Below are 18,034 nucleotides of genomic sequence, written 5' to 3'. Positions count from 1 at the left end.
AAATTGTGTTCTGCATCCTCGCAGCCACGGGGTGCATAAAGTATAATATAATGTGAGAACCTGAACTTAGAGCGTGTGTTGAGTAAAACGTATAAGATTGATCAAATTCAAGGTAAGGCAGAAGGTAAAATCCCAATGTTAAACAACTCTAAATTAATTTATTCTAATTAGTAATACTGTCATCACACTTTTTTAATTTTATACTCATCCTGCACAGTAGCTAGTGTGTAGGATGTACAAACGTCATCCATTCATTCATTTATATGTATGTATGTATGTATGTATGTATGTATGTACAGTATGTATGTATGTATGTATGTATGTATGTATGTATGTATGTATGTATGTATGTATGTATGTATGTATGTATGTATGTATGTATGTATATGTATATGTATATGTATTTATATATATATATAAGTCTGATATATCTTACATATCATAACCTCTTGACCTTGTATTCTTGTATTAAGTTATTTGAGAAATTAATAATGTAGTACAAAGGTTGTGATATGTAGCACAACAAGCTAGTGAATCTCTTTAAATGGAACCATGTTCATGTCTGCCTTACAGCTACTTTCCAGAGACTGAAAACGTGATCTTTGTTATAAGTCTTTGAAGCCATTTAAAAAATAAACTAGTGTGACTGTAATTTTTGAGACAGAGGAACATGTTACACAGTCTAATAGTGTAGCTCATCAACTTCTTGTTTTTTTAAAGATTTGTTTTGGCATAGACATCATCAGCCATATCCTTTAAAGCAAATAATTTATGTCACAGCCGCCATTTTTGCTTTCAAAGTAAATGCAATGATTTTAAGCAGAGGGGGATGTGTTTTTCTCAAGCAGAATTCTCATCCAGGTAAACAGGGAAGTAATTTCAGTGCCTAATCTGATATCAACAAGATTACCGTTGTTAGAAAAAAATATATATCATATATATATATCAACATATATCACAATATTGATTAGGATTGCTGAGTTGAGGGATAAATTAAGAAATTATCTTCGTTGATAATTTATTGGTCCACTTAAAAGGCCTATCACAGCACATTATTACTTAAACTGCAAAAATGTTCATGACATATGGCTGAGATTTCGCAATTCCTGACTAATTGCTGTGAATATTTTTTGCAGGTTTAATTAGTGTGATTGTCCTACATGCCATGGTGTCTGTGTGCACCTAACAGTTCCTTCAAATGCCAGCCAAATGTAACAGCAAGACTAACCAATGCACTTAATGGCACTGATGTTATTAAACTGACAAATTTTGCACCACAAAAAAGGCAATTGGGTATGGGAGGGTCAAAAAGTCCCATCCAGATTCATTACTTGTTCTTTTGAAATGGCACCCAGTCTGTTCTTACCCTTCATTAGTGATTAGCACATCTTTTAGCCTTTCACAATTGCAGCCATAATTCTTGGAAAATACCTTTTTAATGGTTCCTCTGCAACAAGGAGACGGCTTCTCTGTTCCCTCTTTCTGCAAGACATGCATTTAGCTGCTTAGTGATTCACAGTAAGGCTGAAATGTCACTGAGACACCCAGGACAGTTGGCCCTGAGAAAGAGAACCATATCCAATTAAAAGCCTCTAGCTCACCATAAAAATCAGAGTGACATAAACATAAAAGCCAAGGTGGTTGTGTAACCTCATTAACTTTCTCACACAATGTTTCAGTCCAATTTTTCCTGTTACTTTAACTTGTGACAGTAAGAAACGTTATGTTGGATGAAGTTCTTTTCCCATACCCTGTGTGCACTGATAGCTTTGCTACCTTTTTTATCCTGAAATTAGTCTTGCAAACATGGATGATTGGCATATATCATTTGTCAAATCACCTTCTTCATTTGGCGTATTCCAACTTTCTTCCCTCTCCTACATTGAGAGGTTCCCGGTGCAAGATCTATCTTCATCTACATCAGCCAACGTGAGCAGATTTGAGGTTAATCCTGCTCTCTTGCTACAGATATAACCCTCACATTCAAAGACTATTTTAAATCATAATGAAAAGAAAAATGTGGAGGATCGGGACTCTAACATAACATACAGACAACTTGCAACATTTGTTTTTTCTATGCTAATCTGTAAATATTGCATTACTCTTTTTCAGCTTTTGCCAAAAACACACCCAAATGCTACTCTCACACATGCAGTTACATTTTTATTAACATTAACGTTTTTGAATTAGCAAGAATTAAAATCCACAAAAAAGTATCAGCAATGCTTGAATTAATGTATTTTATGTTATGCATCATTTTGCATTAATAGTGATTTGTTATTGCATTTTTAAAGGTGCATGTTTTATCATGTCATGATTTTGCAATTTTTTGTTCCCCTGTTTTGTCTTACACCAGTGTGTGTTTCTCTGTTGCAGTATCTAACTGCCACCATTTGAATTCAGTTTTTTTGTTGGTGTATTTTTTTTTTCTTGTGTGTAAGTGTCTTACTGTCCCCTCCACCAGACGTCCCCACCATCCTGCCTCCATCCACCACTCCCCCCCTACATCCCATCCTACCAGACCCTACTGATCTATTAGGCACCCACGCCTCAGACCCCACAGTCACTGGCAACAGAGGTACAGTACCACCCCACGCATCTCCACAACCCCCTCAGCATGCTATATTCTAATTTTGCTCTTACTTTTTATGTCCTACTCCTCTGTCCTTTTGCTTCACTTCCTCAAGCTTCAGCATCCCCATCTAATGTGGACACACTGAGGAATGGAGATACTGAGAGTAGGGAAAAATATCCACAATAATGCCTTAATGGGACATGTTTCTCTGCCTGTCTTCTGATACTGCGTTTTGTTTGTGTTTTCACATTAAGGGCATTATTTAGATTTGCTAAGTCTCCAAGACACACCAGGTCATTGTATTCAAAAAGAGTCTAGCTGTCCAAATACTCAATCCACTGTCCCCGTGACATTTCAAAAGACTTCAGTACTTCTGTGCCCTGAAACCTCAAAGAAGCAAATGTCATGTCCAACTGAAAATGTCTGGCCACTTGAGATGTCTCATCATGACTCCTAATTCTCTGTTAGAACTTGGAGAGTTCTGACTTGAAAGCTCTTTTTCAAAGTTAGCATAGTCGACATCTTACTTCTAAGACTGTGTATCAGGTGTTTTTAGGGAATCCATTTCTGATGAGTATGAATGTTGTTGATATAATCCTCCATTGTAATATGAAACATGCATAATGGGATGCTATCTATAATGAGGCTGAAAAATAAATGTTGAGAGAGGCATAAAATGCTGACGTTATCTCAAATTTCAATTATTCCTGCAGAGGCTGATGACATGCACAAACTTATGGTTATAAATTTAAACTTTTAAATCACGGAAGTTTGTACAGCAAGGCCCCCATATCAGTCCACATGTAGTGTCCAATTGTGGTATTGTCACTAGAGAATGAGTTGTCAGGTCAAGTCAGAAAGGTTGGGTGTAGTGGTCGGGTGTGTGTGGCAGGCAGAGGTGAAGGTCTTGGCATGTTGACCTGGGGCTATGAAAACTGGCTCCTGGGAGGTGGAATATCACGTCTCGGATGAGGAAGAAGCTGGAGCTACAGTAGGACATGGAGCGATACCAGATACATACAGTATACCTCTGGGAGAACTTTTTTTCAATCCTGTGTGAGGTTGGGGACATGGTATTTGAGTGGGACATGTTCCAGTTCTCCATTGTGGAGGCAGCTGCTCCAGGTTGTAGCCAGAAGGTCACTAGTGCCTCACATGGTGCCAGCCTGAGTGCCCACTTATGTTATAATCACTAAATGAATTGCTTACCTCGACTGGGGTTTTGTCAAATGATAAACAGAAAAATGTGAGAAGCTTGTGAACCCTGTAGTAGAGGAAGAGTTGAAACATTTGGTTGTCTTGGTTGACATGCCTCTTCAGTTGAAGTTGAAGACAGCATCTATGGAGCAGTTCCCATTTTCAAAGAGAGGACCCAATCCCCATAGTGCTGGAAAGTAGGCTGTGAGCAACTATCGGACCTCAGATTCAGGAGGAACAATGCAGATTTAATCTTGATTGTTGATTGGTGGTCTACCTCTTTACTCTTGCAATTATACTGCAGGGTCATGCATAAACATGAAAAAGGCATATAACTGTGTCTCCCTTAGTGTCTTCAAGAATATTAGTATGATGCAGACATTTATTTATGGTGAAAATGTAATTATTATATGATCTATCATCATCCGTTTTCCGCTGTATCTGTATAATCCAAAGTGAATGGACATTCAGTCTTTGTTTAACCAACATTTGTTTTCTTTGCAGCTGAATAGGAAGTGATTATATATCCTAATTTCTTTCACCCTATTTCAAAAGCCTCTGTGTGAGTAAGTGACACACTTACTCACACAAAGGTGACAAAGGCCTACTTTGGAAAAAGTTCAAATGACCATTGTTTGGCTGAATTGCAGTTTGTTTAGTGACTATCTCTTTGCATTGTGTCACACTACAATAATGCTGACATAGCTCAATGTCTGCTATGGTAGAGTAATAAGTCAATCAAAGTTTTTGAGTGACATGTCAATTTAAAACTAATGTGCTGTGACAGGCTGTATACAAAGAGGCTCGCTCACATGTATCACATTAATCATGGCTACGAAAAGGTGTTGAAAGTACATGTATTTGTGAAATTATTGTGCCAACTGGTCATTTCTAATATTTAGTATTTAACTCATCTTTTTTGATAACATAGAAAGCTGTATATAAAAATGTAATTCAACATCAAATACAATTATATTAACATGAGAGATCCAACACTCTGATCTGTTCTCTTTGTCCCTAAATTCTCTAAATTTTTTTCTCTGCAGTTTCACATTCTTATTTTTATTCATTTTCGTTTATGTGTCTATTTTCTCACCATGAGTACATAACAGAGTTTACCTTTTGTTCTGAATTGTGCCCCCTCTCTCTAATATTCTCAACTTCATAGTGCTCCACAGTCCCATTCACTCTGAGTAATTTCCTCTCATCACCATTGCTTTCTCCAAATTACCATCTTTAAAGTCCTTTAGGAGTCTTGACTCCTCTTCTACTTCTATTCTGCTGCTTTGCTTTCTCTCAAAGCTTTTGTTTCAATTCCCCCTCGTCTGCTTCTTCTCCTCTTCCCCTTACATATCTCCAAAGACCCTGTTAGATAACAGGCTTCCACACATTGTTGGATATTCTTCATCAGCGTGTCTCAATTCTTCTCTTATGTCTGTTTGTGTAGTGCAGAGAGACACGATGAGCTGAGCTTCTCAGTGTATCTTAAGGGAATCTAAATATCAGACTCCTCCACTGCGTCCCCAGTCACAGGATACTACACTATCTGCTTTCATATGTCTACTTGATTTATTACCAGGTCTCTTCACAGGCTCTGGATAAAAGCAAACAACTGTGGAGCTGTACTCATGACGTTTTGTCTTTTTAATAAAGTTGTCTGCCTGAGCAGAGGAAATACACACTGTAGGATGAGCACTATAACTTGTATGCACAGTATTAGCATATGATACGCCTGATGAGCTCTTTCAGTTGTACCTCTGTCTGCTCTGCTGTATTTATTGTAACTGTCCTGCATCTTAGGTCTCTTGCTATTTATCATCAGGACATCGCAAATAAGACAACACAATACCACCATAAGTACAGCAGAGGCATCGTCCAACAAGAACCAGTTTAGGCAGAGAAGAGATAGGCAGAGAAATGTAGTTATACAGTGTTTGGACATAGGAGGGACTCTAGATTCAGAGTTTACTGGTTTTCATTGAATGAATAATTGATAGATGGCCTCAAGTCACATCAAAGTTGTGCATGTTCAAAAGGTGTTCAGACAGAATTCTTAACATTTTTCTTGAAAGGTGTTAAGATGTCAGGTGGTATTTACTGTATTAGATACAGATCCCATGATCTGTCCTTGAGAATTTTATGTGCTTCCACTCATTACGTCGAACCCAATCACACAGCAAGGCAACAAAAACAGAAACTAATGTGCATGCAGCTGCAGATGTTTTTCATACTGTTAACTTCAAGTATACCATAACTACTTTATCCATATTATTTGTCCAGGCTAAAATCCCTGGAAAGTAATAAGTAGGATTTGTAACAGAAGTCACATGAGTGTTGCTTCCTGTGTTCATTTTAAATGTCCCAGTTATCTAATTGAAGTGTATAGTAAGGCCAGTCCAGTCAATGTGGTAGCCATGAGTATTGATAATATTGGATTAATGTTCAATGCCATGTATAAGTAGCTACCTGACTGATTTACTCCACTACTTTTCTTTTTTTTTACCGTAAGATTATGTGTGTCCTAAAACTCCTAGCTTCAGTATTAAGACCTTAGTTGTGATTCAGCTCCTCTGATATTAGTGTTCAGAGTCAAGAGTGAGGTCCCTCTGTCTTTGATCTCAACAAGCCATGTTAGCTGCCAGGACAGGCCTATTGGACAGCAAGGTGATGCTGCTGCATTACATATTGGATATGAGGGAAATGAAAGAGTCCTTATTGAGCAATTTTAGAATCTGAAACCACCAAATATACGCTATTGAACTCAGCTATACTTAATAATGACAGCAGTGTAATATTTAACAGGTGATTCTGCCACCATTTTGAGGCTTTTTTGTTTTTAAGCCAGGAAAAACCCTGAATGATAAGAAAACATTGCATTCCAAATGCAATAACTGTGTGATTTTGAGTTTTTCATGTTTTTTTCAAGCATGCTATAAATAGCCTTTAATATACCGACATGGTCTCATCCTTCACAACCCAAATGTGAGAGAGAAACAGTATTCACATGACAGGCGTAAATTGAAAACAACCTGCCTGCACTTTTTCATTCTGTGCGTAACAATGAATTTTTCTCCTCTTAGTAGTTATAAAAATTATATATATTCCGTATTTATAAAAACAAGATATACAATGAAGATACCAGAAGTTATTTTACAGTATGAGTTAACAATAAAACCTTTTTTTTTTTTTTTACAACTAATTTTGCTGACATGGTGACTGCAAGTATTAGTGGCCATTGTACCATTTCATGGAAGCATTTATTCATCCTTACAGGAATATTAGTGAATAAATATTTCATTTTGTAAACTCAGTGAAGGCAAATTTAAATTTGACAATAACCTATGCCTTTAATTGTAGCTGTTGTTGACCTCTGGAGTGCAGCAAGTGTACAGGTAGGCAAGAGATTCCTCTGTTTTTCACCCATACTGTATAATGCCAGGACTGATGCATAACTGCAGTCTGTGATTCACTTTAATAATGAAGCGCTGGCAGGTATGCCCAACACACCCACCACCTCGACAGCCCAGCCAGCCTTAATGGCAATAATAACTCTTTCGCTAAGTATCAGAGGTCTATGCAATGTCACCGAATCCCCCCCTCCACAAATTCTCTAAAACCTGCCAAACGCTTTTTCATGGCTTGCAAATTAGCATTGACCTTGTGAAGCTAAAAGGTTGAATCATGCACAAGGGTTTCTTCGGTGTTTAATATATTTACTATTCACTTCTCATAATCAGCATTTGGGTGGCCAACCCAAGCCGCTGTAGTCTAATATTGCAGGAGAAAAAGGGCTGCCGAGAAGACAGTAATTATTCATATAATGTGTCTCTGCCTGTGGAGAAGACAGAAAAAATTAAATTGTACCTGTCTACATCCTTGCACAGTAAATGTTCTCTTTTCTTAGGCCCATTAGTTCTTCCTTAAGAGGAACAGAAGACACAAATAGAGAAATTAGTCAAAAACCTTGAGACAATCAAAATGTATTTCATAACTTTTATTGCTAAATTGTTTCAAATTGAAGTTTTAACTCTCAACGAGGACCGGTGGCTGGTATCATGGTAATCCATAACCACCATGGTCCCGAGCAGAGGTCTTTATGGTTGGTATTCTAAAGCAAAATACATAGGGTCTCTGCTCTGCTCTTGAAGTCACACTCGAGGAGAATTCGAGAGCAGAGGCAAGGGATTGGTTAAGGTTCAAAAATTGGGATTAGACTGACCTTTCTCCCTTTTCAAGTGAGTGCTTTCCAAAAAACTGCATAGGAATAGTAAGACGTTAAAGCAGGACCACTCTCACTCTGTTCAGGTTCCCGAAACTCGAACGAGCTGATCCATGCTGAGACTACTAACCACCCTCAAAAACATCAGCCCACTAATCTTAATTTAGATGTCTGTCTGTGTTAGGCAACAGTAGTAGTCTCAACTGAGGATTTCCTTCTAATTGGCTGAAACTGAAACTTAACACAATAACATGCAGGACCATCTTTGTGCAACCTCTGAAGATAATTTGAAAGTTGGTAGAAGTAGAGGGGAGCATACATCCTTTGGGTAATGTGATGATGTTAAAATATTGCCTTAAACTGTTAATGTATCTCAATCAGAGGTGTGGCCAACAGTAAGTGAGTTTTACAAAAGGACAAAACTGGAAAAAAAAAATGTAATCTAATGTTCAGTGTTATTAATCCAAAATATGCCTGAGATAAACCCCCTCATTACAAAAAAAACACAATAAGTTTTTGAAAATATTTAGAAGAGATTAGCATGCTTATAAAAAGTTTTGATTTGTTTACTTTTAGCCGAATGCTTTGTAGCAATTATTCAAGTCCACCAGAAAGGAACAGAAGTGGCTGCTCCATACAAAACACAAGCTACACTGTCCTTCCCGTTGTGAAAAGAAATCTGGATTTAGTAAGAAAACATGAATCAGAGAATTAATTAACTGAAAGCAATATCAGAACTCTGCACACAATACAATTGCGACAAACTCCTTAAAGATATGCTTTTCAAAGATCGGAAGATGGTGGAAATTTCAGTGAGATCTTTTTTATTGCTGTTTCACATTGTCCAAAGAATAAAAAGGTCACATTGCACTTCAGACACTTATGTTTCATGCCTTTAACCCCAGATTCACCTATTCAAGCCACTTTAGACTGAGGACAGACCTTTTGTGAAAACTCAATAAGTGAAGGGACAATTTTCATTCCTTGGAGGGATTTGTAACTGCTTTATTCAATTGCTATTGATCATATCTTAAACGGTGAGCACGGGTTAGGCCATGTGATGAGTAAAAGACATATTTTTCTTGAGGGGAAGTGTTCAGGTCAGCTGGTTGGTTGCTATGTTTAAACCAGACAGGCTGAGTTCCGGTTGCAGCATCCCCTGGGGGGGAAAATGGTTAAATATTGATGAGTACCAACCATTTTCTCCCCCACTCTCCACTCTTTCCACCGTTAAACTGAGGAACACCGGAGAAATTAAAACATAATGCAAGGTCTTTCCACTTATTGCCGGGCGAGCTTATTGATGACCTGTCACATTAACTGGCTTTGGGGAAGAATTATAGCAACAATTTGGAATAAAGTGTAGAACAGAAAAAGAGAAATCATTAGATCCTGGGGCTAATGTTATGAATTACATGTAATAGCCCCTCTATTCATTAAATCTCACTAGCAGAGGACACTTTCAGCAATCTTGAAGATGCACACACCTACATGCACACACACACGGCAGTCTAATTTTTCGTTTGTTGACATGAAGTTTTATTTGGTCCTTTATTCATTTTTCTCTGCTTGTCTCCCTCAGGGGTTTGTTTGGTTTGTGGCGGGCAGCTTGCTTCCTGCAAGATCATTTCTATGTGGGCTACTGTTTCTGCTGTTCTTGATCTGCAGTTGGCTCCCACAATGTGATTTTTCAAAACTAACCAGCAGCACAATGCATTTTATGAGAGAACATATTTGAGAAGCATCAGCAATGCAGTGGTGATTAGGCTACCATAGGTGTAACATTTGTGTTATCTCCTTGCTTCTTCCTTTGTTGTATTTTATTGCTGTTTTGAAGAGGTTATGGATTTCATAGAACACAGAGCTACTTTGATAAACTGATTATTGCATGCGACTTAATGAATTCACATGATTAATTATCTCACTTTGCTTATAACTTCATGCTGTTATCCTGCTGACCACAATTTCTTTTAATTCTGAGAAGAGAGAAGGAGGCGGTTGAATATTCAAGATAGTGTCCAAGTCCACGTGTGGGCTTTATTGAATGATTAGCAGAAGTAATTTGTTTTCAGAATCTAATTAATCCACTCAGACCCAGCAAGCAATAATGTGCAAGGACACACACAGACACACACACCCACACACACACGTGTCTCAGTAATATCTCCTCTTTTCTGTCTGTCTAACTCTTTCACGTGCATACGTGCATGTATTGAAAAGTGTGTGCACATGTGTCTCTCGGTCCTCTGCTACAGCCTCCAGGGACTCTTTCATCTTGGCAGTAGAGCCAGCATTAGATGCAGATTGGTACATTTCTAGTCTCAGCCAAAAAGTTGGACGTAATTGACTCATTGAACAAGTCACGTCTGCAGGCACTTTTCACCAGTTTCTCTCTTTTACTTTTTCTGTGTTTGCAGGCAATCTTTCTTGTGTGTCTCTACCTTTAACTTGCCATCGTCAGAAGAATCCACACAGAGTGATATGTGTCTCATTATGTTTCACATTTAAACATGTGCAGTGTTTCATAATACAAATGTGCAAAAAGCTATTTCTGGACGCACCACTGCTTGTTATATGTGGTTATAGATTATTCATAATGAGTAATTGTCCTGTATATATTTGAGAAACCTCATATTAACTGCAGAAAACAAAACAAAAAGGCACATCTTACTGTACCTTCCAGGGCTTTCAAAGATCTTTCAGTGTTTCTCATGAATGTCAAAATCCTCTTAGTTCCTTTTAATACAATCTAATAGTGTCTATTTTAACACACAGATGTGCTCACACACACTCAGAGATTCTCTGACCGACACCACAGACACAAGGACACTGCAGCTATATAAGCCTATGCTTAAGCTAGCTGCTGCTTTTATTGATCTGAGCAAGTGAAACCATTGCTTCACAGGGCTATGTCTAAGGTAGAGAGAGGGAAAAACGTGATCCACAAGAAGCAAAAGATGCCTTTAGGGGATGAATTTCAATATTAGCAAATTTAATACCAAGGGGAAAGAGACATACAAAAAGAGAGAAAAATAGATATTAAGCTGCAGTATGTAAAGAACATCTGAGTAGCGTGCGGATATGATGGATTTAAGGAGCTGCATCTGATCGGTTGAGACTGTTCATTTAAAAGATGACTCTAGACGAAAGTCATTGCAGAGGATGCTATACTGTCAGGCCCAAGAGATGCTGTGACAATACTTTACTTTGGGAAACATCCTATCTGAAGATATTGAGGGTGCTTCACATTACTTCCAAAAATGTGATAGTATATTGTTAGTTATTTAAACTGACCAGGGTCTTTCCAGCCCTTGCACACCACCTTTAAAACCGACACAGTATCAGTATCACATAGTGCATCCTCCTAAAGTAACCCCATATGGATCCAGCATCAGTGAAACAGATCATATGAGGCGTGAATGGGGCAGTTTAAGAGTAACACTTTTGCCTCAGTCCGGCCAAGCAGTGGCTTGCAGAAGCTCTGAACCCCTTTAATTTATTAAACAAGCCCAACTTGCGAGGCCAGGCGACAAGGAGAGGGTTATAAATATTAAAAGAGGAGTTTGCTTTGCCACGCTCTCATATTAAATCACACAGAGAAGAATGTATGTGCTCTTATTAAAAGATTATGTGTTCTGGAGCCATAAAAATGTATAACCCTCTCCTCTCCTCTCTAGATCCTTCTTCTCCTTGTCTTCTTTGGTTTTCTGTCTTGGTCGAAGTAAAATTTCAGTCTTTTCCCGTCCATCAATCTCTACTATTCTTCATTGTCTTTTTCTGTGCGTCTTCGTTTGCCCTTACAGTATTTTTCTCCTTCCATGACTCACAGGGGACTAGAACAGAATATATAACAACAAAGTAGATGGACCATGTTTTAAAGACATTCCCATGAAAATATCTACACATTGTAAGTTATGATGAATTTATGTTGCAGGTATTTGAAAAACTGGTGCAGGCTAAATGTTGCAAGATATCAAGTGAATGGAATTCTCCACTGAAAGTCTATTCTTGAGCATCAAATACTTACCACATGGTGAGGAAGATGCTTTCAAGTGTATAGCTTGCTGCTTCTTGGACAACTGCTGTAGTCAGTCTGGATTCACATTACTTACAAAATGGAACAGAACAATCTAAACATTAATATTAACTTTTCAAACAGCTACTACAGCATAGTCAGCTTCTCCAAAACTGACCCATACTGATTGGCCAGTAGATCACCAAAAATGCTATTTCTAGTGATAGCACAACATGAAAGTACTGTTTATTTAGCAATGGTGAGGGAAAAAATATTTGGAAAATGCTGAACATACAGATCAACAGTGAAGAAAAAGTAGATTATCCTGCATGATGTACATATTATTTGCACTGACTCAAGGCTGCCTTGTACAAGCTGACTTCAGTGGCCATCTTCCATGAAGGAGCAAGCCTTAATCTTTTCATAGAAACCTTTCAAATCCAATTAGGTGGAGCATTCCTGCAAGTTCCAAAGCTGTGCAATCTGACAACATTTTCTGGAAGCATCAAGAGATTTGACTTAATACCCCGCCGCTTAGACATGACACCACCATATTGCATGGCCAAATTGTGTCACACTCTACAGGCAGACGTATGACTGTACGGTCATGGCTTGTTTGTGCCTGCTCTGGGTTGTAACAGCCGGACAGCAGTGGGACAGTGAGTGTGTATGATGGTGAAAAACACTCACTGTCCTGACATATAGAGGTGAATAGACACAGCCGTATGTGTAACTAAACGCCCAAGTCCTCGCCCTGCTGGGCTCTGCCAGGGGAACATTCCTCTACTCTATGCTCCACTGACCAAGCAGAACTGCAGCACAGTGAAACCGCGCCACGCACGTCTGCATATATGTGTGCGTGTGTCCCTATGAGTGTGTGTTGTCCACTGTGAGGCAGTGAAGTGTGACGGCCTGGTCACTCAGACCACGGAGAGTTATGGAGCGAGAGCACGCCAGCTGTTCAATTTGGCCACATGGGCGGACACAGAAAAGAAAAGGAGAATGCTGAAGAGAAACAGTGTCAATATACGACTGTGTTGTATGTCTAAGCCTCCCCTCTATCACCGCTTACCCTGCTCTGACATTGCCAGATTTTTGCCATCATGAGCCCACATACACGCACAATTACACATATGAAGTGACAGGGTTGTGTGTGGTTTGCCCTCGGGGGATAATGAGATGAGTGCTAATTTTCTCAGGTGTCATGGACTGATATGAATAATACAGGCTATTCCGTTACCCATCACCCCTGACACTGTCAACTTTTTTCAGTGTCACATCCTCACTTTTACCTTGAATAGCCTGCAAGCCAGACTTTGTGAGTAAAGGAAGCCAAGGTGAATAAGGGAAATAAGCCATTGTTGAAAGAAAAAGGGGAACCTTTGATTGGATTTTTGTATGAGGCGTGAACAGGCCATCATGCATATTCTTCACTCTTTCATGACTCTGCTATCATTTTGACTGCTTTTCCAGCAGCTGGGGACCTGTATCAACTCTCTAACACCTAATTCATTTTACTAACAACAATCATTCCTCGCCAAGAAACAGAAAAAGATTGATCTTTCCTTCCTCGCGTCTGTGTGATTTATTGTGATTTATTTACTGTGTACTACTCTTCCACTGCTGCCCTGGTTTGCATGTTGGGGACTCCTGCGGCACCGTGGGGGGTGTCCTGAATTATTCACGTCTTTTTTTTCCCCAAGTCCCTCTTTCATTCTCTTTTTCCTTCATTTTGCAGGGCGAATGTGTGTCTGCCTGTATCTTCTCTTTGAGTCAATGTGGTATCTGTCTCTCTGCCTCTCACTCTCCATTTTATTATTCTCAGAGAGCTAGCTAGGCAGCTCTGCTCTGACTGCATGATATGAGAGGAGAGAGGAATGACAGCAGCTCAGAACAATCATTAGAGCAGGAACGAGCTGGAAATAATCTTCTCTTTCCTCTTTGCACTGTTTTGCATTGTCTTCGTTTTGCTGTTGCTCTGCCCTCACTCTCTCACCTTACCATACAGTGCCTTCATCTGCTCTCTTTGTTTACCTTTGTCTTTTTCAGATCCCAACGCTCTGGGGCAGCACGGTACTGACCATGCCTTGATCGGAGGAGTGGTGGCTGTAGTGGTCTTTGTCACCTTGTGTTTAATCATTGTTCTGGGAAGATATCTGGCCAGGCATAAAGGTAAGAAAAGCACAGTGGGCCAGACCTGAGTTTCCCAAGGCTTTTGGACCAACTGAAACATGTTCTACTTGTCCCATTAGACATCAGAGGCTTTCCCAATGCCCAGGTTACAAGTGCATGATATGACCTACAGTACAGAAAAAGGAATAAAGCATAATGAATAAAGCAGGCTTTAGACCTTCACAAATAAGAAGTTTTGGTAGATATGAGCCTTTGATGTGCAGCACACGATATGATGCCACTAAAGCATACTTTATATAGGACTCATTTGGTTATTAATTTGTTCTATTTTACAAAAACAGTCCTCAAATGTTATTGTATATATAATGAAATAGATTAATTAATTTTAGAAAATTGGCCAAAGAAAAAAAATCTGCAAACATCCGTTTAGTTTAATTAAGCATTTGCATTTTTTTCTGGGGTTTTTTATTTATAGCTTAGATTATTTATAGTCATGAAACATAGGAAGAGAGACGGGGGTTTGCAACAAAGGACCCTGCAACAAAGCAGAGATGTTGTGGTTATATTGTATCTCTGTCAATAGTCTAGCAGGACACCCCTTGATGGTTTGAGCTCACCTAGCCAGGTGAAGACTGCAGGACACAACTTTTGATGCATTTAAACAGCTTTGGTGCAAATCGAACACATAAACAGCTGAACTCAATCCAAGAATTTTGCAGAATGAATACAGTATAACAAGTAAAGGATATTCAGCTGTTCACAATCATCAGGTGAGCAAAATGTTACAGTTAAACTGAACACACACTGTGAAATATGGCTATAGCTGCAGCTATACTCAGAATTACATTATCAATGTTGTCACCATGGTAGCAACTTGTCAATCTAGCCACACCCTAAAGCATACCCTGCTTTTTACTCTAAATGGGATCATACTTTACAAAATGAACATCATGCTGTACTGAAGAAGTCTTGAAACTAGCAAGTGAGAAATCTTTGGGAAAGTGTTCATAGATACAAACAGACTTATTTTCGGAGCCAGGGGAGTCGCCCCCTATTGTCCATTAGAGAGAATGCAGGTTTAAGGCACTTCCACATTGGCTTTACTTTTCAGAGCAGGAGATACTCGCCTGACATTGACACGTTTTTCTTGCTGTAATTATTCCCTCTGTTCATGCCAGTGATTAAGAGATCCCTTCATAATGCACTTTTAGTATAAGTGATGAAGAACATCCACTCCCTCATTGCAAAAATGTATTTAAGTATAATATTTTTTAAAGTTACTGTCTTTTTAGTGCCAGATTCTTTCTTTTTATACAATCCTTCCACTGCAGCTACAGGAAAACACAAGACACAAAGAAGTATTTTCTTACTAAAAAGGCTGTAACTATGGAAGATGTCCCTTTTATTTGACTAAATTAGGCAGCTTAAGCTTCATATCATCTTCCGATATGGCCAATATGAACAGGAGAAATGGTTACAGCAAGCAAAACCTGTTTCAAAATTTCAATGTTCCTGACTTTTGTTGTAAGACAGACTTGAACAATTCTGAACCTATCCTTTAAGCCTTGAATGTCCCTTTTGAGAATCCTAAAGGTGTTAATGCTATTCTTATGTATCTGTGCAGGGTTTTTTCACACTCACTCTTCAGTATTTGCATATCCTGCACTATCCCAGCTGCTCATCATTCTGTATATGAATAATGTAGCATTACTGATCTGTCTTCAGATCTGTTTTTTTCGCCTCAGGCAGCAAACACCAGGCAGGGCTGCTCTGTGTTTGTTTTCCTTGATAAAGGTTTGTTTTTTCATTTCCGCAGGAACGTACTTGACAAATGAGGCCAAAGGAGCGGACGATGCACCCGACGCTGACACAGCCATCATCAACGCTGAGGGCAACCATGCACATGCGGAAGAAAAGAAAGAATACTTCATTTAGACTGCAGAGGGAGCTATGCGGCTCTCTCCTACCCCTTTCCCTTGTTTTAATCTCTGTATCTCTTTTTCTCTCTTTCCATCTCTCCTTTTTCTTCTCCTCCTCTGACCACTGCCCCAGTCGTGTCAACGAGGAACCCGCAGGCAGTTCATACAGAGAAGTTCCCCAAATGTTTTCCTAGTACTGCCTTTTGTTGAACCCATTTCTATCATTAACATCTTATTATTTCTTTCTTTGTCGTTTTTATTTCTTTGTGGCAGCCGGTTTCACAGGCAGCTTGCTGTTGCTGCTGAAGTTGCCCCCTCTTTCATATTTTTCTTCATCTTTGACATGAAAACCTGGAAATCTGTATATCTACCATGACTGCTTCTTACATGACCTCTTGTTCATCTTCTTTCCTGTCGCCCTCAAACTAGACACCCAAACACGTACCCCTTTTTTGCTTACACGCATCCACAAACACATATCATATCTCACATCAACACGGTGCCTAAAAATACAGACGCCATTGAACTTCTGTCAATGCCTTCATGTATCGTCTGTCAGTAGCAATGTAAATGCTTTGTAGATGGTTAACTGGACCATCATTTCATTGCTTAGCACACAGCTTTTGATTATGCATTGCATCTTTTTTATTTGAATGAAGATCTGTGCTGTTTACGCCTTATACATGTCTATCACACTGAATATGGTACTTTTAGATGTTCCACCTCCCCAAAAATCATCCTTTAAATAGACTTGTAATTAAACAGTTGACCCTTGTAAGATAAGATGAAGGTTTTTGTGTAACACTGTAGCAAGGTTTGTCAGGTAAGTGTATAGTATGATTTTCATTAGTAGGGTAGGGGTATAAGGGTAATGTGGTATTGTTTAGAGCAGAGAGTTCACACCAAAAATATATGAAAGATGCTAGATGAGGCATTCCATCAAATAAACTCAATCAAGTATATAAAACCATTTGCTAAATCTGCTGTTCCTATGTACTTTTGTCTGTATATTCTGACATCTTCAGTGTCTCCTTGACAGCTTACAGCAGTTTGCTATTCACATAATGGGTTCAGGTGTACAGAAAGAGTCAATCACTTCTCTCTAAAAGTTGTATAAATTGTATTGAAATAAGTTTAGCTTTTCTCTTTGAATAATTTCATTTATCTTTATGTCACACTGAAATCATTTTAAGGTATAAGGATCCCATGAAATGTAAAATGAGCTGTTAGGAGTTAATACATAACAAAAACAAGTGCACAGTTACAGTATGTACAGGAAAAGCAGTGTTAATTTTCCTCACTATTTCAGTAAATCTAAGTTAAATTAATACCTCTGTCAGCATGAGGTCCAGGCAGCTTTCCACAGTGGTTTTGTGTACAATGTTTTCGCTCATTTACTTTGGCCCATCAAATTACATTATTACTTTATACAAATCGTGATAACACATTTTATGTTTTTATTGCCACTTCCAAAGTTAATTTTCAACAGTTTCTAGGAATTGAGTTATACTGTAGATTTCACCTCACACACTCTCACCTCTCAGTCTGCAAAATTGCTCTTCTTATTTCCATTTTCTCAGAGCTGCTCTCCATGAACTGAACTTTGATTTCCATTTCATGGGGTCTTCAAGTGAAAAAAAAAAAAAAATTGAAAAAAATAGCATGCGAGTGCTGGTTCATAGATCTGCAGGGGCCTCCTTTCCAAAACTAAAAACTGAAGACATATAGAAAAGCACAAAAATGTCTGAGTAAATGAATGAGTATTAAATGAATGAGTAACTGTGTTCCTTTGCAAACAACTAGATTGCCTTGGGAATGGTTCTTCTATTCAAATGGGTAGTGGAAAGATGACAAGGCTTTGATTCAATTCTCGATATAAAAAATACAGTCCATCTTTTTTGGAAATGTAAGCAAATCATGTTTTTTTATACAAAAAAAAAAGTTTCTAATATTTTTGGTTGAAATTGTTCTAAGCT

At 38.6% G+C, this 18,034-nt stretch overlaps 1 protein-coding gene across 1 annotated transcript in view; it reads left to right on the top strand.

Moving 5' to 3' along the window:
• The window catches only part of cadm2a (cell adhesion molecule 2a), a 215,037-nt gene extending 197,863 nt beyond the window's left edge, over nt 1-17,174 (top strand). The window contains exons 8-10 of the mRNA XM_062433537.1: nt 2,465-2,578; nt 14,056-14,178; nt 15,956-17,174. Of these exons, the coding sequence (XP_062289521.1) occupies nt 2,465-2,578; nt 14,056-14,178; nt 15,956-16,074 (356 nt within the window). The 3' untranslated portion in view covers nt 16,075-17,174. The remainder of the gene's footprint in view (nt 1-2,464; nt 2,579-14,055; nt 14,179-15,955) is intronic.
• The last annotated feature ends 860 nt before the right edge of the window (nt 17,175-18,034 follow it).

The sequence above is a fragment of the Scomber scombrus genome, chromosome 14, assembly GCF_963691925.1.
Source record: "Scomber scombrus chromosome 14, fScoSco1.1, whole genome shotgun sequence".
NCBI classification, from domain to species: Eukaryota; Metazoa; Chordata; class Actinopteri; order Scombriformes; family Scombridae; genus Scomber; species Scomber scombrus.
This window is presented reverse-complemented; position numbering and strand designations above follow the sequence as displayed.